Source organism: Glycine soja, chromosome 18, assembly GCF_004193775.1.
Source record: "Glycine soja cultivar W05 chromosome 18, ASM419377v2, whole genome shotgun sequence".
NCBI lineage: Eukaryota > Viridiplantae > Streptophyta > Magnoliopsida > Fabales > Fabaceae > Glycine > Glycine soja.
This window is the reverse complement of record NC_041019.1, coordinates 9,348,350-9,373,447: the sequence shown is the minus strand read 5'-3', so window position 1 is coordinate 9,373,447 and position 25,098 is coordinate 9,348,350. Positions and strand designations below refer to the sequence as shown.

At 38.4% G+C, this 25,098-nt stretch overlaps 1 protein-coding gene across 1 annotated transcript; it reads left to right on the top strand.

The window, feature by feature from the left end:
* The first annotated feature begins 6,529 nt into the window (after positions 1-6,529).
* LOC114396882 lies at positions 6,530-6,916 on the top strand. The gene has a single exon (XM_028359056.1). It carries the CDS (start codon positions 6,530-6,532, stop codon positions 6,914-6,916), a length of 387 nt encoding a protein of 128 aa, XP_028214857.1.
* Positions 6,917-25,098: the final 18,182 nt, after the last annotated feature.

Here is a 25,098-nt window from a genome sequence, read left to right as displayed (position 1 = left end):
TGTACAGATCCTCATCCTATTGTGCAAAGTTGTTTAGGTTTCAACTTCTGTTTATTAGTGATGAGAGAAGTTGAATGCATGAGGTGAAAGTAAGAAATGGAAATTACCATATGCAATGATAACTGCTTAATAATTGTACTATGATAATAGAAAATCAAGCAAATTTGGCTTTAAAAATAATTATTTAGTAGTTATTTGCGCTTAAATGTAAAAGAATTAATGTTTTGATTAATTGTGGCTGTAGATATGAAAATTGGAGGGGTCAAAAGAAAAACGTGGGAGAATAATGAAGGAAAAAAAAAAGAAGAAATCTGAATGAAGGCCCAGCCCAACACTCGCGCTTAGCGCGCAGCACGCGCTAAGCGGGCCAGAAGGCGCAGGCGCTAAGCAAAGCGTTAAGCTCGAAGACTTGACATGTGCGCCCAGCGTGCAACACACGCCTAGTGCGCACAACTGAAACTGAACGCGCTAAGCACGTATGTCACGCTAAGCGCACGATCCAACAGAAGCAGCACGTGCTAAGCGAAAGGAGCTCGCCAAGCGTGCGATCTGAACGTGCTAAGCGAGGAGTTCTACACTAAGCACACCTACGAAGGCCCAAAGCCCACTCCAGTGGCTATAAATAGAGAGCTCAGCCAAGGGGGACGACACACCGAATCTCAGAGCACTCCTATCACCACCTTAAGCCTGAGAACTCCTCTTCTTTTCTCTCTCTATCATTTGTATTCTTTCTTCCATCCCTTTCATTGTAAAGCCCTTATGGCCATGAGTGGCTAGTCCCATAGTTAGGACCTGGCAGGCCTAAAAAGCCAAGCGATGTATGGTGTACTTTAGACTTATCAATGCAAAAGATGTTCTTTCTAGGTTTTTTCTATCCTATGATCTTTTCTGATTTTATCTTGCATCTTCACCTTATTATCCTTTTAGGGGTTAGGCACTCGGAAAAAGGTAACATCTAATTGGGATCTAAGGGGAATATGCATGTCTCAATTTTAGGGGTTAATCACTCGGGAGAGGGTAATCACTAATAGAACTAAAACAAAAGATTTCGTAAGAATTCATTACTAGACATAGAATGACGTTCTTCATGCCCATGTATTTTCTGCAACATCTAGAATCAACTCTTCATGCATTTTTCTTACTGAATCTTTTCAAAGGAATTTGGGAGATAGGTAATTAAGATAGGCTTGTCATCATGAGGAATTAGGTATAAGTACATAGATAGATGAGGGTAGGATAGATTCAACTGCATCGATTAAGAAACATGCTCAATTCACACATCCTTGGCCATCAAGGCTTGCTAGGTACTAATGCTTGCATCTCATTGGAATTTCCATCTTATTCTATTATTTTCGTGCTTAATCATAATTCAATGTCATCCTTCTACTCTTTCTTTCATTATTCCTTCTTTATAAATTGAAAGTTAGGCAATACAAGTGCAACACAAAATCCCTCTAGAAATCGATACTCTAACTTCCGAAGTTGTTATTACTTAGACATTTGTACACTTGCGAAACGCCTAACAAGTTTTTCGCTCCGTTGCCGGGGATTTTGTCTTCGTACTTGGTTGCCATATCTTTTCAATTTGTAAACAATTGTTTTCTTCTTTCGCATTCTTTTCCTTCATTATCTCTTCTAGTTGTTATTTTTCCTTTCTTCTACTCTCTCTTTCTTCCATAATTCGCACGGATAGTGCCTGTTTTTGTGTATGCGAGGTAGAACTGCAACAGGAGATATAGCCCCTATCAACTTGGAAATCGAAGCAACTTGCAGGCGAAATAACGCTGCAAGAAGAAGAAGGGAGCAAGAAACACTAGTAAGCGGTTCCACCCCACCTTCTCCTTCTCTACAATTCCACACTCAAATGGAGGAGGATCATGCACAACGAGTCACACTAGAGGACTACTCTAGTACAGCTACACCACAGTTCTTCACAAGCATCGCAAGGCTGGAAGTTCAAGCAGCCAACATCTCTTACCCTCACTCTCTCATCCAATTGATCCAGGGGAACCTCTTTCATGGTCTTCCAAATGAGGATCCTTATTCTCACCTCACCTCATACATTGAGATTTGCAACACGGTCAAGATAGCCGAAGTTCCAGAAAATGCATTACGCCTCAATCTCTTTTCCTTTTCACTAGCAGGTGAGGCAAAAAGATGGCTACACTCCTTCAAGGGTAACAGCTTGCGAACATGGGAAGAAGTCGTAGAAAAGTTCTTAAAGAAGTACTTCCCAGAATCAAAGGCCGCTGAAGGGAAGATGGAAATCTCCTCATTCGATCAGTTTCCTGACGAATCCCTCAGCGAGGCGCTCGACCGTTTCCGCGGCCTACTCAGAAAGACGCCTACGCACGGGTACAGTGAGCCGGTGCAACTAAACATATTCATATATGGCCTGCAACCATAATCAAAGCAGCTATTGGACGCATCCGTAGGAGGAAAAATAAAGCTAAAGACACCAGAGGAGGCGATGGAGCTTATAAAAAATATGGCGGCTAGCGATCACGCTATCCTTTGTGATCGGACACATGTGCCAACAAAGAAGAGCCTGCTGGAACTCACCACCCAGGACGCAACCTTGGCTCAAAATAAGTTGTTGTCTCGCCAGATAGAAGCCCTCATAGAAACACTCAGCAAACTCCCACAACAATTACAAGCGGTAAGTCTTGCACATTCTTCTGTTATGCAGGTAGGAGGATGTCACGTATGTGGAGGAATGCACGAGCCTGGGCAATGCATAGCCCCAGATGATCTTTCCAGGGAGGTCAACTACATGGGTATCCAGAATCGTCACGGATTCCAAGGGTATAACCAGGGAGGACCAACAGGATACAACCAGGGACCACTAGGATTCAATCAAGGGAGGATGTTCACTCAGGGCTCGAGTTGCAGGAACCATCCAGGAAATCAGTATAATAAGGAGCCTAAGAATCAGCCTCCTTATCAGCACCCTAGCCAGGAGACAAGTCACCACAAGCCGACCAACCTAGAAGAATTGCTCATCCAATTCATGCAAAAAACTAAGTCACATAAGAAGAGTACGAATGTAGCAATTAGAAATTTGGAGATGCATATTAAGGACTCAACAGGACTTTTAGAGCCAACACAGAGAAAAATCCCAAGGAAGAGTGCAAGGCGGTGCTGACCAAAAGTCAGAAGAGAGCAAAAGAGGAGGCAGAAGAAAAAGAAGACCAGTCTAAGGAAGGCAAGGCAGACAGGGATGAAAACAGAGGAGAGCGGAAGAAAGAAGAAGAAACAGAGAAGACGGTCTTACTCCCCAAGGCCAAGAGTCAGTTAGCACAAGAGGCCAGGAAAGAAGAGCAACCAGCCCCTCTAAAGGAACCACCATATCCTTTAGTGCCCTCCACAAAGAACAAGGAGCGCTACTTCAAGCGTTTCTTAGAAATATTCAAGGGGCTGGAAATCACAATGCCATTCGGGGAAGCTTTACAGCAGATGCCGCTTTACTCCAAGTTTATGAAAGACTTCCTCACCAAGAATGGGAAGTATCTTGATAATGAGAAAATTGTGGTGGGAGGCAACTGCAGTGCTGTAATACAAAGGAAGCTACCCAAGAAATTTAAAGACCCCGAAAGTGTCACTATCCCCTGTACCATAGGGAAATGAGCGGTAGACAAAGCCCTCATTTACTTAGGGGCAAGTATCAACTTGATGCCCCTTTCGATATGCAGAAGAATTGGGAATCTGAAGATCGACCCTACCAGGATGACACTTCAGCTAGCGGACCACTCCATCACACGACCATACAGAGTAGTGGAAGATGTCCTAGTCAAAGTCAGCCACTTCACTTTCCTGGTGGACTTTGTCATCATGGATATCGAGGAGGACATTGAGATTCCTCTTATCTTAGGCAGACCCTTCATGCTGACTACCAACTGTGTGGTGGACATGGGGAATGGAAATCTAGAGTTGAGCATTGACAATCAGAAGATAACCTTTGACCTGTCTAAGGCAATGAAGTACCCATAGGAAAGCTGGAAGTGCTTCAAGGTGGAAGAAATTGACGAGGAAGACGTCAGTGCTCTAGAAGTACCACAGACTTCATTGGAGAAAGCCATGATGAATGCATTAGACTACCTAACCAGTGAAGAGGAAGAAGATCTCAAGGCTTGCTTGGAAGACTTGGATCGAGCAGAGAATATTCGTGAGGAGGAAGCCAGATTTGAAGAACTGAAGAAACATGTTCCATCGTAGAAGAAGAAAGTAGAGTTAAAGATATTGCTCGACCATCTGAAGTATGTGTTCTTGGAAGAAGATGAGACTAAGCCTGTGGTAATTAGCAATGCACTCACATCTAAAGAAGAGACCAGGTTAGTAGAAATTCTGAAGAGAAATAAGGAAGCAATTGGGTGGCACATATCGAACCTCAAAGGAATCAATCCTGCCTACTGCATGCACATGATAATGATGGAAGAAGATTACAGGCCAGTCCATCAGCCCCAAAGACGGCTAAACCCAACAATGAAGGAAGAGGTAAAAAAAGAGGTGCTCAAGCTTCTAGAGGTTGGGCTTATCTACCCCATCTCTGACAGTGCGTGGGTAAGCCCAGTACAGGTAGTTCCGAAGAAAAGAGGAATGACAGTTGTCCAAAACGAGAAGAATGACTTGATACCTACTCGAACTGTCACTGGCTAGTGAATATGCATCGACTACCGCAAGCTGAATGAAGCCACAAGGAAAGACCACTTTCCTCTGCCCTTCATGGATCAGATGCTGGAAAGGCTTGTGGGACAGGCATACTACTGTTTCTTGGATGGAAAAAAGCATTGAGGTATTCATGGACGACTTCTCAGTTTTCCGACCCTTATTTGACAGCTGCTTGAAGAATTTGGAAATGGTATTACAGAGGTGTGTAAAGACTAACTTGGTGCTGAATTGGGAAAAATGCCACTTCATGGTTCAAGAAGACATAGTCCTAGGCCACAAAATTTCAGTCTGAGGGATTGAGGTTGATCGGGCAAAGATAGAAGTCATTGAGAAGTTTCCACCACCGCTGAATGTCAAAGGCGTCAGAAGTTTCCTAGGGCATGCAGGGTTCTACAGGAGGTTCATCAAGGACTTCTCAAAGATTGCCAATCCCTTAAGCAATTTGCTGAATAAGGACGTGGTTTTTAAGTTTGATGAAGAATTTTCAGCAGCATTTTAGACACTGAAGAACAAGCTCACTACTGCACCAGTGATGATTGGACCTGACTGGAGTAAAGACTTTGAATTAATGTGTGATGCCAATGATTATGCAGTGGGAGCAGTTCTGGGACAGAGGCATGACAAGGTATTTCACCCCATCTACTATGCTAGCAAGGTCCTTAATGAAGCATAACTGAATTATGCCACCACAAAAAAGGAAATGCTAGCCATTGTCTTTGCCTTGGAGAAATTCAGGTCTTATCTGATAGGGTCGAGGGTCATAATCTTCATAGATCACACTGCTATCAAGCACCTTCTTGTCAAGACAGACTCTAAGCCAAGGTTGATTAGATGGGTCCTACTGATACAAGAGTTTGACATCATCATCAAGGATAAGAAAGGATCTAAGAATGTGGTAGCCGATCACCTGTCCCGGTTGAAGAATGAAGAAATAACCAAGAATCGGAGGTGAAATAAGAGTTTCCAGATGATTTCCTTTTGCAAGTTGCCACCAGACCTTGGTTTGCTGATATGGCTAATTACAAAGCCACGAGAATCATTCCAGAATAACTTAATTAGAGTCAGCCGAAGAATTTTTTGCACGACGCCCGCTTCTATGTATGGGATGACCCTCATTTGTTCATAGTAGGAGCTGATAATCTATTGAGAAGGTGCGTCACAAAAGAGGAAGCTCGAAGCATTCTTTGGAACTGCCACAATTCACCCTATGGCGGTCACCACAGTGGAGACAAGACAACAGCAAAAGTGCTACAATCAGGTTTCTTTTGGCCCTCTATTTTTAAAGATGCTCACGAGTTTGTATGTTGTTGTGATAAATGCCAGAGAACAGGGGGGATTTCTAGAAGAAACGAGATGCCTCTACAAAACATCATGGAGGTAGAGATTTTTGATTGCTGGGGCATTGATTTCATGGGACCTCTTCCTTCTACATACGGGAATATTTATATCCTGGTAGCTGTGGATTACGTGTTCAAGTGGGTGGAAGCCATAGCCACTCCGAAAGATGATGCCAGAGTAGTAATCAAGTTTTTGAAGAAAAATATTTTCTCCCGTTTCAGAGTCCCACAAGCCCTAATTAGTGATGGGGGAATGCATTTTTGCAATAATCAATTGAAAAAAAGTCCTGGAGCATTATAATGCCAGACATAAGGTAGCCACACCTTATCATCCACAGACAAATGGCCAAGCAAAAATTTCTAATAGAGAGTTGAAGCGAATCCTTGAGAAAACTGTTGCATCGACAAGGAAGGATTGGGCTTTGAAGCTTGATGACACTCTTTGGGCCTACAGGACAGCATTCAAGACCCCCATCAGACTGTCTCCATTTTAGTTAGTATATGGGAAAGCATGTCACTTACCAATGGAGTTGGAGCATAAGGCTTATTGGGCTCTCAAATTGCTCAACTTCAATGAAGCCGCATGTGGAGAAAAGAGAAGATTACAATTGATGGAGTTAGAAGAAATGAGACTTAATGCTTACGAGTCATCCAGAATTTATAAGCAGAAGATGAAGGCGTATCATGACAAAAAGTTGCAGAGAAAAGACTTCCAGCTAGGACAACAGGTTTTACTCTTTAACTTCAGGCTTAGATTGTTCCCAGGAAAGCTAAAATCAAAGTGGTCAGGGCCATTTGTGATTAAAGAAGTGAGACCACATGAAGCAGTAGAATTAATGGACCCTGCAGGAGGCAACCTTGAGAGGAGATGGATCGTTAATGGACAGCATTTAAAGATCTATAATGGGTGACAACTTGAGAGATTGACAAGCATTGTCTACTTGACGGACCCTTGAAGGAAGCATAGTGTCTAGCTAAAGACGATAAACTAAGCGCTGGCTGGGAGGCAACCCAGCATATTTTGTACAGGTTTAGCTATTGTTCTGTAACTCAAAAAAAAAAGCACAAGCCCAACAGGTGCAGACAACAATAACAAGGGTGCAGAAAGCAGATGAATATTGGGTTGTAAGAAGCCACGCGCTAAGCGCGCATGACGTCAACCGCGCTCAGTGAGCTCCTCGCCAAGTGCCCAGGTCAGTTTTTAAATTTTGAATTTCAAAATTGGGGGGGAATTCCAAGGGTCATTACCTGTGGGGCGCTTAGCGGTAGCTGCTCGCTAAGCGCGTGAGCCTTAACTGCTGGGCAGTTTTCGAAAACTGTCCAAGGCCCCAACTTCCTCTTCCTTTTCTTTTCCTTTAAATTTCTTTCTACCTCATTTTGTCATTTTCTTCTCCTTTCTGCTCACTCTTGCTCTCTTTGTGCTCTGTTGCTCTTCCTACTTCTTCTCCCATATTTTTCTTCTGCTAACAAGGTAAGGCATTGTTCTGGATTTCTATTTTTGTGATTGTATAGGTATCATCGTGCTAAGCCTTGCACGAGGCTTAGTGAATGCTGACATTCTGGAGGCCATAATGATGAGCTCGCTAAGCATGATGCAGCGTGCTAAGTGAGCTCTTACAGCACAGGTGGAAGACGTGTGGTGCCCTAAGCCCACACCTATGTGCTAAGCACATCCATGGAAGAAGAGGAAAGCGCTAAGTGCTTAATATGCGCGCTAAGCGCGTGTCACCAGCCAGCTCAGGGACTGACGCTAAGCGCGCCTGGTTGGGCTGGGCCTTAGGGTCCATCAGCCATTGTGCTTTACTTTCTGCACCCCCCTTTCTTTACTTTGTGCACCTTCTTTTGTGAGTTATGTCTGCACCCCCAATGTTTACTAACTGCAATCCGCTTTCTGCTTTGTTTTTTTTCCAGATGTCTTCCTGGAAACGCCGAGTTGTGCCCACACCAGGGGAAGCATCCAACTAGCATTCTTCCCTATTTAATTCAGAGATCGCTTGGCACAGGTATCAGAACAACATTTAGCTCTGAAACATTCTTCCGGAGAGGAATGTAGAGCTTGCCCCTGGTATGTTGGATGAATTTTGGGGGAGCTACAGAGGCGGTAGTGGCACTGTGTCCTGACCAGGCTTCCAGAGAAGCGGATCGATGTCGCTCTGGTGAAGGAGTTCTACTCTAACTTATATGATCCAGAGGACTGGAGCCCGAAGTTCTGCAGGGTGCGAGGACAGGTCGTCAGATTCGACGCAGAGACGCTTAATGACTACCTCGACACCCCGGTCATCTTGGCAGATGGAGAAGAGTACCCAGCTTACTCTCAGTACCTCTACACTCATCCAGATCACGAGGCCATCGCAGCAACTCTGTGCACACCAGGGGGATGTTTTGTCTTGAACGCTGATGATGCCCCCTAAAAGTTGTTGTAGAAGGATTTGACGACACTCGTCCAGACGTGGAGTGTCCTTTCTAATTTTAATCTTGCTCCTACCTCACATACTTCTGATTTGAATGTTGACAGGGCCCGACTTATATATGGATTAGTGAAGAAGATGGACCTGGACCTAGGGAGTTTTATTTCTCTACAGATTAGCCAGATCACCCAGTCCAACACCTCCAGGCTTCGGTTTCCAGCATTGATCACAGCGTTGTGTGACATTCAGGGGGTTACCTCTGACACCTTGATCTTTGAGTCACTAAGCCCTATGATCAACTTGGCATACATTAAGAAGAACTATTGGAACCCTGCTGACCTATCCATCATATTTCCCGGGACCCGACACACCCGCACCAGAGTCGCAGCACCAGCACCAGATGCTCCTCCGCCTTCTCAGGTCGCTCCTCGTCCGCAGGTTTCCACTTCAGCACCATCCGACATGCATAGCCAGACGCTCAGGTCCTTGTACTAGGGACAACAAATCATTATTCAGGACCTGCATCGACTGTCTCTTCATCTGAAGATGGACCCACCACTCACGACTCTAGAGGCCTACATTTAATAGGTCGCATGCCCAGGAGTCCAGCCCTCTACTGATAGAGGGGAGAGCCTTCTGGAGTCGGAGTCGGAGAAGATGCTGGAGTTGATGGCGACATCATCATAGAGCTTGCGATAGTAGACTGAGGCCCATGGGCAGACATAGGCGGAGGAGACATAGGACCTTAGTTCTCTTTTATGTTTTTAGTTTTGATTTTGTCATGTTTTTAGTTTTAGTTTATTTTATTTTGATGTTTTGATGTTTTCTTGAAACTTAAAACAAAAATGGGTCTGTAAATAATAGTAATCAGTAGTTCATTTCTGTCATTGAATAATTGCCTGATAAATTGTGAAGTTACTTTTGAGTTTTTTCTGAAAGGATTCAACATTCGATATGCTGCATAATGATATTATGGAAATACTGGTTCCTGGAAGCAAAAGTCAGTTGAGCAGTGGAACATGAATTACAAAGGAAGAGAAAGGTTAGCTTGATGGGAAGAGATCACGGTCTAGTAAGCTGATAACTTTATCTTGTCCCGGTGAGATGTGTGAACTTAATTGTGAGAGAACGTTTGTTTTTAAGTTCCTAGTTTTGCATTATTCTTAGACTGTTAGATTAGTTACATGAGGTGGATATGATCAAGGCCATGTTTGTTTTTATTCTAGCTACTCAGCCAAAAGCCAACCTAAAAAGATTTTTTCCCTTGCACCCTTATTGAGCCAAAAATTAATTTGTTTGATAAACCCCTGAGCCTAATCTTTGATATCCTTGACCTTGTTTTAGGGTTCTAAGAGAGCATAAGGGTTTCAAGACATAATAGGTCCTTAATTTGGGGGATTGCTAAGGGAATTTGCCTTAAAAAAGTAGAGCAGGACACAATAGGACACCCTCAGAAGTTGTAAGCCCAAAGTATGTCTTTTCCAAAAAAAAAAGAAGAAGAATTTTGAAATAAGGGCAGAAAAGGGGAGGTGTCATTAGGCCTAAGAAAAAAAAAGTGTTGTGAGAATAATAAAGGCTGAGAAATAAAGAAGCCTAGGTAGGATAAGGGAAAGTTTTTCTAGGAAATGCTCTCTTATAACCCTAAGTTTTTGAAATCCCAGAAAAACCATGCTTTCTTATTTAGCCAGGCCCTATTACAAGCCATTAAAAGTCCTTAGTGATCCACCAAATGTAAGTATTGATAACCTTAACTAAGATGAAGTGCAAAACTTGGGAATCTTAAATTACAGGTCGTAGAAATCCAAACACTCACCCAGACACTTGTGCTTAGAGAGAAACACTAACCTTTGTGTTTCCATTACAAGATTTTGACAAATGCAGAAAGGACCATTTGAAGGAATTTGAGGAACTGCAGCCATTGACAGTGTTGGAACATTCGAAGCCTGCTATTAATTTTTTATTTGCTTGGGGACAAGCAAAGTTTTAATTTGGGGGATTTTGATAACAGCTAAATAATTGTACATTAATAATAAAAAATCAAGCAAATTTGGCTTTAAAAATAATTATTTAGTAGTTATTTGCGCTTAAATGTAAAAGAATTAATGTTTTTGATTAATTGTGGCTGTAGATATGAAAACTGGAGGGTCAAAAGCAAAACGTGGGAGAATAATGAAGGGAAAAAAAAGAAGCAATATGAATGAAGGCCAAGCCCAACACTCGCACTTAGCGCACAACACACGCTAAGCGGACCAGAAGGCGCAGGCGCTAAGCAAAGCGTTAAGCTCAAAGACTTGACATGCCCGCCCAGCGCGCACAACTAAAACTGAACACGCTAAGCACATATGTCACGCTAAGCGCACGATCCAACAAAAGTAGCACGCGCTAAGCGAAAGGAGCACGCCGAGTGCGCGATCTGAACGCGCTAAGCGAGGAGTTCTACGCTAAGCACGCCTACGAAGGCCCAAAGCCCACTCCAGCCGCTATAAATAGAGAGCTCAGCCAAGGGGGGACGACACACCGAGTCTCAGAGCACTCCTATCACCACCTTAAGCCTGAGAACTCCTCTTCTTTTCTCTCTCTATCATTTGTATTCTTTCTTCTATCCCTCTCATTGTAAAGCCCTTATGCCCATGAGTGGCTAGTCCCCTAGTTAGGGTCTGGCAGGCCTAAAAAGCTAAGCGATGTATGGTGTACTTCAGACTTATCAATGCAAAAGATGTTCTTTCCAGGTTCTTTCTATCCTATGATCTTTTCTGATTTTATCTTGCATCTTCACCTTATTATCCTTTTAGGGGTTATGGTAACATCTAATTGGGATCTAAGGGGAATATGCATGTCTCAGTTTTAGGGGTTAATCACTCGGGAGGGGGTAATCACTAACATAACTAAAAGAAAAGATTTCATAAGAATTCATTACTAGACATAGAATGACGTTCTTCATGCCCATGTATTTTCTGCAACATCTAAAATCAACTCTTCATGCATTTTTCTTACTGAATCTTTTCAAAGGAATTTGGGAGATAGGTAATTAAGATAGGCTTGTCATCATGAGGAATCAGGGATAAGTACATAGATAGATGAGGGTAGGATAGATTCAACTGCATCGATTTAAAAACATTTTCAATTCACGCATCCTTGGCCATCAAGGAATGCTAGGTCCTAATGCTTGCATCTCATTGGAATTTCCATCTTATTCTATTTTTTTTTTGCTTAATCATAATTCAGTGCCATCCTTCTACTCTTTCTCTCATTTTTCCTTCTTTATAAATTGAAAGTTAGTCAATACAAGTGCAACACAAAATCCCTGTGGAAATCGATACTCAGACTTCTGAGGTTTTTACTACTTAGACATTTGGTACACTTGCCAAATGCCTAACATGCAATTATGGGGAAGTCTAGCCTAAAGCACAGGAAGAGATGCGATCGAAAACCCTAGTGACAAATTTACAACCAACATAAGGATATGCGGAAGAAGAGAGAGTGAGGATGAGATGCGTGAGCTGAGTAGCGATAGGTTTGTCGTGGAAGGAGGCGAGGGCGACAAGGAGATGGAAGACGATGAAGTGAGGGTTGAAAGTGAGAAGGGATTGAAGGAAGTGAGGGATAGAGAAGGAGCGAAAGAGCTGGGAGAAAGCGTAGGAGACATAGACGGTCGGGGAGAGAGGGTTGGAGACGTGGTTGGAGAAGCACCCGAGGCAGAGGGAAGCACTGTCATGTATGAGCAAAGGGTGAGTAAGTGAAGGAAACCACAAGGGTGAGTGAGTGAACAGAGTGAATGCTTCTTTACTACAAGATGAGTGAAAAGTGAGCGCGCCAACAATGACGGTTTTACAAAAATCATTGTTGTTCATCTTCTTTTATTTACAAATTTGTCACCGCATTTTATTTTAAGACAATTTTCAAAAACCGTCATCAATATGACGTCATAAAATACTATTTTTGTAGTAGTGCTACATGCACTTCAAATTAAAGAAAACTTATTTATATGCATCAAACCAACAAAAATAAGAAGATTGAAATTACTAAAAGAGTAAATGAACATTAACTTCTGTAAAAAAAAATGAATATTAACTTATTTAATTTTATCAAAATATACATAAAAATTATGGAACTAATTTTCATAAATTTACAATAGTGTGTAAATTTTGAAAATTTTAAAAATATTAAAAAAATTAGATTCACATATACAAATTAAAAATATATAAATCCTAAGACACACAACCATGAGTTGTGAGATTGCAATATTATTTCTGCCACATCAACATATTCATTTGTGTCATTTTTTTATATTTCTATTTTCTACTACATCTCCCCTCTACACTTACACGATCCAACTTTTTTCATTCTCAATTTTAACCCAAATTAACATATCCAATTGTTTACCCCTATGTTGTTCAAATCTCATCCCTCATTGCAATCCTTATTACAAATGCAAGGTGAATGTTATTTTTTCTTCCTCTTGTTACTAAAATTTCAAAAGATTAAAATATGATTTTTTTAAATATCTTTTTAATCCCTATAATTTAATTTAGTATTCTTTTGCTTTTTTACTTGCAATTTTTTTGTTTGTCTTTACAAATTATATTTATTTTATTTATCATCATTTAAATTGTTTAAATAACACTATTTATGGTTGAAAGCGCTATTTAAAATATTTTAAGGATTAAAAACAAAATAAATATAATTTATAAGAACTAAAAAATACTAAATTAAAGGAATTAAAAATATATTTAATTTTTTTCTTTAACGTGAATGATGTTGGTTAATTTGAAAATCGAGATAATACTGGATAAATCTAAAGTCGTGTATAACACTTTCAGATTGAATCAAATTTCGGGGTTCAACCAAAATTGTTCAATCGGATAAAATTAGAAGATTATAATTCAAGAGTTTTGTTTTGGTCTTGTATGTTTTGTCACCCGTTATGCTTTCTGAACCAGAATGATTATTTATAATCAAAGAACAGGTGGTTTTTGGCGGTTGATGAACAGGTGGTTTTTGGCGGTTGATGGAAGTTTTATCTTTCTTAAAAACTGCCTTTTCCTTCCATGTAACTTCCAAAATTTGCCTAAACCGAACATCTCGTTATTACATTAAAACAAGCGTGCACTCTTATTTTAACATAATAAAGAGATCAATTACACTAAAATGTCCAACAAACCTCCCCCATTTTAGTGTAATTACCGATCAAATCACCAAAGTCATAACATACCACAAACTACTGCATAGATGAAATATCGTGACGATTGAATTTCATCTTAGCAAATTACACGTTTCAAATATTCGAATATCAGGGTGTCACTAAGTATTGAACCCTTTCTATTCATAATGAATACATGAAGATAATCTGCACAATAGTTTATAACATTACTCTTGCTCGACATTAGTTTACTAGCCTGTGTCCCTATCCTTCATAAGCATATCAAAGCCAAGTCCCAGCTTCTTGAAGCGGCTAAACTTCATGCTTATATAGGTAGTCCTTTTCTTTCTTGCACCTGCAAATGCAATTTTTCAAAAGAACCATTGAGAAGTTATACTTCAACCTCCTTAACTTACAGAACCGAACACATACCTTTTGGGATACTTTCGATGATGTGTTCCAATCTCTACATGTTAAGCTTTCCACATTGAATTTAGTACCTAATGTTATATTAGATGGGAATTGGGTATCTTAACATAAGAGATTTCAGATGGACTTTAATCCTAATCCCACAGCCGACCTTTTCACGAGATCTCTACTTAACCCTTTGGTTAAATGATCGACCAAATTATGCTGAGTTCTCACAAACTCCACTGATATCACACCATGCATGATTAACTCCCGAACCATGTTGTGTCTAACACCCAAGTGTCTAGACTTCCCATTATACACTTGACTATATGCCTTAGCCAAAGTAGCCTGACTATCGCACCTGATAGACATGGGAGGTATAGGTTTGGGCAACAATGGAATCTCATAGATCAGATTTCTTAGCCACTCAGCTTCTTTACCAGCTGCTACTAAAGCTACAAATTCAGATTCCATTGTTGAATTTGTAATGCAGGTCTGTTTCTTGGATGCCCAAGAGATAGCACCTCCTCCAAGGAGGAATACCCAACCACTTGTGGATGAATAATCTTCCATATTGGTTATCCAACTTGCATCAGAGTAACCTTCAATAACCGAAGGAAATCCAGTGTATGTCAAACCATAGTCAATGGTTCCCTTTAAGTACTTGAATACTCTATTCATAGCTTGCCAATGATGAGAACTGGGATTACTTGTAAACCTACTAAGTTTAGCAACAACATAAGCTATATCAGGCCTAGTACTAATCATTGCATACATGAGTGATCCTATCGCCCTTGAGTATTCAAGTTGAGACACTGCTACACCTTTATTAGGTAATAGCTTCAGGTTAGGATCAATGGGAGTACTTACCGGAGAACAATATTTAAAATTAAATTTCTCCAATATCTTCTCAATATAATGTGATTGAGAGATGGAAATGCCATTGTTTCCACGTTTGATCTTTATTCCTAAGATCACATCCGCCTCCCCCATATCTTTCATATCAAACTTAGAAGACAAAAATGTCTTAGTTTCATCAACTTGATCTTGGTCGGTACCAAAGATCAGCATGTCGTCTACATACAGACAAATGATAACTCCTTTGCCATGAGTATCAAACTTGCTGTATAGACATTTATCTGCTTGGTTTAGAACAAAACCACTAGACAACACAACCTCATCAAATTTTTTATGCCATTGTTTAGGCGCTTGTTTCAAGCCATAAAGAGATTTCATCAGTTTACACACCTTATTTTCATTTCCTGGCATAACAAACCCTTCAGGTTGTTTCATGTATATCTCTTCATCCAATTCACCGTTTAAGAATGCAGTTTTCACATCCATTTGGTGAATCACCAGATTGTGGATAGCAGCAAGTGCTAACAACAGTCTAATAGTGGATATCCTAGCAACAGGAGCATATGTATCGAAAAAATCAATACCCTCCTTTTGCCTAAAGCCTTGGATAACCAATCTGGCTTTGTACTTCTCAACAGTACCATCCACTTTCATCTTTCTCCTAAAGATCATCTTACATCCTAATGGCTTACATCCAGGAGGTAAGTCAACCAATTTCCAGGTATTATTTTGCATGATGGAATCCATCTCACTTTGGATTGCTTCTTTCCAGAATACAACATCCCTTGAAGCCATTGCTTCACTAAAAGTCTTTGGGTCTTCCTCAACATTAAGGCAATATTGATATTGAAATTCAATATCATTCCTTGACCCTTCAACCAAATAGAGTTGAAAGTCATCACCAAATGACTTAGCATTTCTTACTTTCGTACTCTTTCTAGTTTTAGTACTAGTTAAAGGTATATCCTCAATATTAACTAAGACTTTCGACATGGAATTCATGTCCTTTGGCCTAGGTATAGATGTAAACCTTAGTTCATGAAAGATAGCATCCCGTGACTCTATAACCGAGTTCACAGCAACAGAATCATTAGATTCTAACTGTTCCACTTTCCTCTACCATATTAATGGAAGAGGAACCTGCTACGTTTTTATCATTGACTTTGTCAATTTCCTAAGCCCTCAGCGACTCCTCAATCATGAAATGACTACCGAGTTGAACCAGAGTCAACTCTTCCTTCTTATGTTTCAAGGTATGCTTGAAGTCTTTCCAAGAAGAAGGCAATTTATCAATTATAGATGAAACTGCAATGGATTCATCCATTTTCAAATCATGTTGAGTAAACTAACCCAAAATCCACAGCAGTTCATTATATTGTTCCATAACAGGCCTCGAATCAATCATTTTGTAATTAAAGAAATTACTAACTAAGAATTTGTTACTTGAGGCATCTTCTGCCATATACTTGGATTCAAGAGAGTCCCATAATTCCTTAGCAGACTCAACATTTTGATAAATATCAAAGAGAGAGTCAGACATACCGTTCAGAATGTGTCCACGAAAAATGTAATCGTCATTCTCCCATTTCGAACGCTTCCTTGCTTGATCCAGAGTTTCGTCTTCCATAAACACCGACATCGGTGTACTCAACACATACACCACCTTCAATGTTGTCAAGAGAAAGTGCATCTTCTTCTGCCATCTTCTGAAATCCTGCCCTTCAAACTTGTCCAACTTCGTAAACTTGCTTGTCATCTTCGAACTATCGTTCGTCATCTCGAAAGATTTGATTCAATATTTTATTGGTTAATTTGAAAATCGAGATAATACTGGATAAATCTGAAGTCGTGTATAACACTTTCAGATTGAATCAAATTTCGGGGTTCAACCAAAATTGTTCAATCGGATAAAATCAGAAGATTATAATTCAAGAGTTTTGTTTTGGTCTTGTATGTTTTGTCACCCGTTAAGCTTTCTGAACTAGAATGATTATTTATAATCAAAGAACAGGTGGTTTTTGGCGGTTGATGAACATGTGGTTTTTGGCGGTTGATGAACAGGTGGTTTTTGGCGGTTGATGGAAGTTTTATCTTTTTTAAAAACTGCCTTTTCCTTCCATGTAACTTCCAAAATTTTCCTAAACTGAACATCTCGTTATTACATTAAAACAAGCGTGCACTCTTATTTTAACATAATAAAGAGATCAATTACACTGAAATGTCCAACAAAAGATGGGACTAGTATAACATCAACATAGAATATAGAATATAATAATTTCATTTGACTCTTAAGTTTTTGTCATCTTTTTAATTATAATATATATAAATTTGAGACACAAGTTGTGACATTCCATCTCCGATTTTCAGGAAGCAGAGATTCTTTCATTTCATTCTTTTCGCTTACCTAGCACAGGCTTCTTATTTTACCATTTCAAATTCTGAAATACGGTTTACCCATGTTGATATTAAACTGTCATTAAAAGTGTTTCATATCAGTCTTTCAAGGTGTTTAAAGTCTGAAACAAATGTTACTCATCAGTTACTAAACTGTCATTAAACTTTTTTAAATTAATTGGGTTGACATTGCTCAACAGTAAAGTTACTGCATTCTCTTCTTCAATCCGTTTTGCAACATAGTACCATTTTGTTCATATATGTTCTCACTAAGGTTTGCAAACAGTTGTGCAAATTTTGTTTATGGTTTTGTTGAGGTCTTGCTCTATTAAAACTAATACTACCTTACGAATTTTGGGTATCATTGTTGTACTTGTATGGGGAAACCAAAGAGACTCGGTCACATCATTTAACAATTTAGTTTCAGTCACGACAAATACAAAAGTTTTCACATAATGTTTGCATATCTCACATAAAGTTCTCACAAATTGGTCTTCTTTAGAGCTGGTACTGAGTAAAAGCATTTTCAAAATTAGTCATTAAGGGATTGGCAAAGATTGAAGAGCAATATACATTTCATGATTTTAGTATAACCACAGAAAATTAAAGAATAAAATGATAAGATCCTGGAATTGGAAATCATATCTATATATATCCGCGGTATGATTGATCCTTTGTTTTATTTAATTTTGTTACCATGATTTTGGTGCAGTGAATGAATGGAAGCATACAAGAGAAATCACAATCAGAGGAAATTTTATTAAAATTAAATTGAGGAAGGAAACATTATAAAAAGCAAAGAAGTTATAAGGAGTTAGTTTCTCTCCTTATTCAGAAATAGAAAACAGATTTCAATGGAAAAGGTATTAAAATACGTGAAAGAGAATTTCTCATAACTTGGTGCAAACATGATGCATCTAAGTAGAAACTGAATACAAAACTTTGATAATGTATGTTTGTCTTGAATGCAAACTTTTATTATGTTGATTATCGAAATTTAACTAGAAAAGTATATCAAAGGTACCTAAAGACTAGGTCAACTTACCCTTTTGCTAATTAGGTATGATTGTCTACCAAATGACAGTGGTATAAGTATAGAAATTATTGTACGGTATGAAATTACTATGGCTGCACATTTCTAATTAGGCCATAATTTTGGATTTTTTTTTTTGGGAATGGTATAATCATAATTCTGAAAACACATTTATAGAATGTTAAAAAAATTTATTATTTTCAAAAGGGGTTTCTGGAATGCTAGCATGTTTTGCACCTTCATCAAGTTCCTGACATTGAATATGACCATTTTGCTATTGTTGAGCTCCAAGACAAGGCAATTCTTGAAGTCGTTGAGCATTTTGCTGTCTTAGGCCTCGGATGTGGCATCCAAGCAGGCATTGCAGATCTTCTCTGGCATCGGGTGTCGGTGAACAAGATAAGGGGTATTTTTGTCCTTTATAGGGTACAGAAAGCAAAAAAGCAGTTGTAGGAAGTAAATTCATTTTCAGGGCACTACTATAAAAGTAAGCTTCCATATCGTGCTATCTACATCGGTTATTTAAAAACCGATGTAATACATGACGCGGTGACATTTTTGAAATTAATGCCAAGTATATAGAGTTGTTATGACGGTTTTTATAAAACCTCCTATGATGTGTATGTTACAAAGGCGATTTTATAAAAACTGTCTTTGTTCATGTATAGATTACTACGGTTTTGTTAATCACCCATCTTTGAAGAATTGCCATTTTTATTGGATTATTTTCACTTTTGAATCTCTCTCTCTCTCCCTCCCTCCCTTAAACCCACCCCTCTCCTCTTGCCATGCCAGCCTCTCCTTCAGGTTTTCATTCATTCATTCCTCTCTAAAACCCTCACTCCCCCAATGCCAACCCGACGCTTCCAATTCCCGCAATTTCTCCTCTCATAACAACTATTCTCTCAATTTCTCTTTTCGTTGCTTTTTTTTTGGCAGAGAACTAAACCAGATGGAGGAAGCGCAAGAGATATTCGCAAATCAGCCGGCGCCACTACAAGCACGAGGAGGAGGACGACGACGACGAAAAACCCAATGCAGAGGAAGACCTCGTCGAACGCGACTACGATTCGGAGGAACAAATGCACCTCAACCACCCTAATTCGCAACCTCACGTGGAGACGGAGGTCTTCTCCGACCACGACGTTCAGATTTTGCAGTTCTCGACGGTGATAAAGCGCTCCGTGAACCACCCTCACTCCTCCGTCACCACAATTGTTGCTCTGGAGCGTGCCCTTGAGTCCGGAGAGAACAATGCTCCAAGCGCTCTCGCTGCTCCGGTTCTCGAGAACGTGTCTCACGACCAATTTCAAGCATTTTCGTATGTTCCCTCCGATAGCTTTGCTTTCGACGGTGATTCCTCTTTTGTCATCACTCCCCCTCCAATTTTGGAAGGTCGTGACATTGTTAAGTGCTATGGAACTAAGGCTCTTGTAGTTCCAATGCATTCAGGTGAATTGAATTTCCATCTTGTGTTTGTTTGGCTTTAGTTTCGTGTTTCAGGTTTGGACACTTCGAGTTGATGTTTAATTTTGGTTTGGGGTTTATATGAGCATATTGGTTTTCGCCTGCCACGGTGCACAGGTTGGAGAGGCAAGTGGTGCCGCATTTCAAACCTACTTAAAAATCTGCTTAATTTGTTGTTTCGTAATTTGAAACCTTATGAACCCTTATTCTAAATTTAAATTGTTGTTTTGATTTCAAATTTTATATTGTATGTACTGCAGAGTGTCTTACCAGGCATTCTTCAAGGGGACAAGTCAAACTCCCTCTTGTACAACTCTGTTGACAATAGAAAGAAAATTTGTTGGAATGAAGATTTTCATTCTAAGGTAAGGAAGAAGGGTGTGGCAATTTAAATTTAGGTAGATTTTCTTATTTGAGTTGTAAGCATTTTACTGAATACTTACTGTGGGTGAATTTAAATTGTAAGAAAATTTGTTGGTAGGTGAAAGAAAATAAGTATGTTTTAATTTTAAATTGCATTATATCTGAAGTGTAACTACACTTTCTTTTTGCCCTGTGTTCTTTATCAATTGGTATTTTTTCTGTATCTCCTGTGTTCCATATAAGATGAATTGTGTTTTGTCATCTAAGCTTGTTTATAGTAATTACATATTGAAGTACAACTGTATGCAGCCTTCTTCTTGTGAATTGCCTTGTTCTGTGTAATGTAACTTAGTTGTGTATGTGTAATATGTTTGTGAATGAATTATGTTTGGAAATGTCGTTTTCCATTTGACTATGAATGTGACTTGTATATGCTGAGACGAATATGATATATTGATATGTGATGCATGATGCATATGTGTATGAGATGAGGATGAAGTGATGTCACGGTACATGAGTAAGATTTCAAATATTAAGGGAACCTACATGTGGGATAGGATTCTTCAAGTGATGTGCATAAGTTTTTAAACGGGAGATAAGACTTTGTTGTTTCCTATAACTAATTTTAACTTTCTGTTGATGTGGCAGTATAATGGGTGTCGGTGGAAAGGTGGAAGGCTGAGGCTGGAGAAGGCCAAAGAAGACTGTCTTGTGCGTTTGAAGAGAGAATGGGAACAAGGCGCTCTAGATTATGCTACTCAAAAACCACCCACTGCTGCTTCTGAGGAGGAAATGCCCAACACCACACAATCTTCCAAGTCAAATACCAAACACCTCAATATTTTCTTTCCCAGATTGAGAAAGGTCACTTATTTAGGTGTTTGTTTATCATGTCTTCATTTTATAGAATATGCATTTTAATCTTGTGGGTTGGTCTTGTGATGGTTGGGTATTGGGAGGTAAGGATGATGTGTAGGCAAGGCAATAGGATTGGAAGGAGTTAGATTGGTTATCTTTATGTGCTGTGAATGGTACGTGTGGAACTAGTGATTGAGGAGTCATGTGTTTCATGGTAAGGGGAAAACTTAGATGCACTTACTTGGATGCTTTTGGTGTTGTTCTCTGACCAAAGTTGGAGTTTCACCTTGGTAACCTATGTTGACTTTCAATGCAAGTTTTTATAGGTTGATTGTCGAGCTAAAACTCTAATTCTGATTCGATAGCAAACACCAAAAGCATATATGGAATCGCATCCAAGTTTTCTTCTTATGTTAAATTGAAGGAAGAAACTTTTGTTGAGTTAATATTCAAGAATGAGTAGAAATCAAGTTAGGCATGTTACTGTTAGGATGGGCCCTGTTAGTTAGGCCTTGTAAGTTGAGAGTAGGACTTTTTAGAACAAGTAATTAGTGCATCTCTAATAAATAGAGGCTGAACTGCTAAAGATGAAAGGGGAAGGGTGTTAGTTGGTGAGGATTAGTTTTGGGTGGGAGAAACTCGGCTCTCTTTATTGGGGCAGTCATTCTTGTAGATTTTGCCCTCATTCATTCTGAATTCTGATACCACACTAGTGCAGATTAACCATTAGGGATTCATTCAATAAAAAAACTCATTCCGTTCTAGTTTCTTATCTAGTTTCTATCAGAGACAAAGAATAGAGATTTAGGCTTGATTGCATCGCATATCTGGGCAAATGGAAATTTTTTTAGATATCCGAACGCTTAATTTTAGGTCTGAACAAAATCATTACATGTCTCCCAGAATTTTGGATTAGAGACATAGTCCCATAATGATGGAGACAATCTAATAATAAAATAACACCTAAGTAAGATAAACCTAAGCCCGAATACAGCCATACGGATGGGGACATGTGGACGTTACTGCATAGCCCTAGGATGGGGACATGTGAACGTTACTGCATAGCCCTAGGATGGGACTAAAATATAAAATAATGCCAAAATAAAAATTTCTTATCTTGACTATGATCGATTTTGGAATCAGCCCAGGTATTTATTTTCTTTTTATGGGCTGGGGTGGGGAAAGTTTAATAAATTAATGTTTTCTTTTTATAATAATTATATTGGTTAGTTATTATTTTTTTATTATTAAAGAGATAGGAATAAGAATATGAATATATGAGTTTTTTAATACTTTATATGTAAGAAAAAAAATTGATTTTATCATGTCCTTATCTATTTGATTTGTATTTTCTAACCTTTTTTCAAATTAAATTTGAAATAAATTAATTTTTTATGTTGTGAATCAAATTTTACATTTAATTATCTTATTTAGCTGATACTAAAAAAATAGTTAGTTGTACATTCATCTAACAAGGAAGGGAAAGATACAGAGTCTATTATACCTTTGCCATGGTATCCCGAGAATCTTGCTTGGCATTCGAATTTCTCCCGTAAGCAGCTCAGGAAGAACCAAACACTTGGGAGGTAAATAAGTTTTGATACACGTTTACTTTGGTGTTAGATTATGTAGTTCTAACTCTAAGTAACAGTACAATAACCAACAGTTTTTGCTCATAAATTATTGTTATGACGTGATGTTTGGTTAGCTGGCTAACTATGATATGACCATATGCTTATGAGTCTTGCAGGACTGATTAGTCAAATTTAATTATAATTTTTCCATGTATCAGAATGCATGTTTCTGTCAAACAATTAATTAATCGAAATTAATTATGCATATAAGTTAGTCCTTAAAACTAATATATATGTCAATTCCTGCTTCTGGTTATGTTAATCTCTCAGGTTTCATTAATTCTTAAAGCTAGAAAATGAGATTGGAAATATTACAAGACAGGAAGCTATCAGCATGGTGGGCCACTTTACATACTGTTTCTTTTCTTCTTCATGCTCATACAAATTTTTTTCATGTCTATCTTTAATTTGCAGTCAATGCCGAACCTTATAGCAATAGGCCTATGTCATACTCAATAAAGAATTTAAATAAAATAAATGCTTTATTTTTATGTGTTTAATTGATTATTATGTTTACAGATTTAGGCTTAATGATTGGCCTCAACAAAAATAAATGAGAAAAAAAAAACAAAATTTAAACAAAAAAACATATTTCTAAGGCGATTCCAAGTACAACCGATGTAGAAAGCAGTATATTTTAAGATGGTCCCTTGAAGAAACCCGTCTTAGAATGTAATATTTTCTAAGGCGGTTCTACGTACAACCGATGTAGAAAGTATTAGAATGTAGTCATTTCTACATCGGTTCTACGTATAACCATCTTAGAATGTGGTCATTTCCATATCGGTTAAGCAAACAACCGTCTTAAAATCTGGTTCTTTCTAAGACGGTCTTCATCTCGGTCCCGCCTTAGAATATATCTGCATTCTAAGATGGTTTTACTGAACCATCGTGGTAGTCCCACCTAATTTTTATGACACGCACTACAATGACGTCGTATAGCCGATGTAGAAAGCGTTTTTTCTAGTTGTGTTACCAAAAAAGGATTTTGTTCATGTTTTAAGTTTTTCCATTTTGATGTTTTGGTCTTGAGAATTCATTGTATGATTTTTGTTGGAGAAAGTGGAGTGAGTGGTTTAAAACATAGAATTAGGTTCATAGAAACGATGATTTCTTTGAGTACACTTGCTGATTTCATGTTTCCTCGTTCCACCTTTTGTAAAATTGTCTCATTTTGATTGATGAAAGTTTAAAACTTCTCTTGGTAAAGTAACATGGGTATAGGAAAGATGAATAGGAGAAAATGGCCATGGAAATACAAAATTGTAGTGTAGATCACTTTGCATCACAACTATTGGACAAAAAATTTCAGAGACTATTAGAGTCTATGGTTGGGTGACTAAAGTTTCAAGGACTTTTTTTTTAATTTCATTAAATTGGGGGAATAAATTGAGAGTGTTAAACAAATTCAATGACCAATTTGACAATTTACTCAGGTAATATTTACTTTTTCCTCTTTTCATTTTTTCTTTGTTTTCGCATTTTTCTTTCTCCCTTTCTCTTCTATTTTTTGTTCACATGTTTTTTTTATTTGCAAAGGAAATTGATGTATTTAGTCTTCTAGCTAGATTGTGCTATTCCTTTAGCAAAAACTAATTGATTGCTTTTAACATAAATATTTTCATCCATAGGTCTTAAATATATCATATTTTGACTGCTTTTTTGTTGTCATATTACTACAGAGAATGACAAGGAAGTTTGTTATGGTCAAAGAATTTGAAGGCAAAAGAGAAACATTGAAGCTTGAAGTAAGAATAACATGTTTCTGCAAGTACATGTGAGGTGCAAGTATGATTTGTATACCTTTAATATGATGGTGCTCAATGATATGTGTACACCCTTTTTTTTAAAATAAACTAAAAGGTTTATTTAAAAATTAATAGAGTTTTTAGAAATTAAATAAATGAGAGAAAATGAGTTTTGTTAATTAAAATAAGGGTTTCATAGTATTAGAAAATAAATATCATAAAATGATGTTTTAGAAAACAAAAGAATGTTTTAATTGGTTATTTATTTAATGAAAGAGTAAAATAGAGTTCCTTTTTATAAAATAATAAAATAAAAAATAAAGGAAATAATAGGCTTAGAGTACCCTAGATATAAAAAGAGACATATTAGGTCAGTTATCAAATTTACGATATGTTTCTACGCTCTCTCTTTCTTCCAAATTCGTTCTCTCTTTTTCCTTTCTCAAAACCTCTTTTTTTTTTATAGACCCAAACTTGTCCAAGTAAACTACGATCTCAAACTCGTTAACTACTGAATCATCTTAAAATTTAGACATCACCTTCGGAACTCATTTTCACTCATTTCCACTGTTGGGATTTACAAAATAATGTCTATAGAGAAACATATGTCCCTCGCATAGAAACAGTTAAATTGAGGCTCCAATCTCTTCTTCTTCTCTCTAACGCTGGGAAATCCTAGCAGCACAACCAGAGAAAAAACTTAAAGAATCTTAGAGAGCCGCTAGAGATGTTGCTATCACTGTCGAACTACACACATAAGCTCGCTTAGAGGTAGAGGA

Coding starts and splice junctions, on each gene's coding strand:
- LOC114396882 (XM_028359056.1), top strand. CDS start 6,530: ATGGAGTTGGAGCATAAGGCTTATTGGGCTCTCAAATTGCTCAACTTC.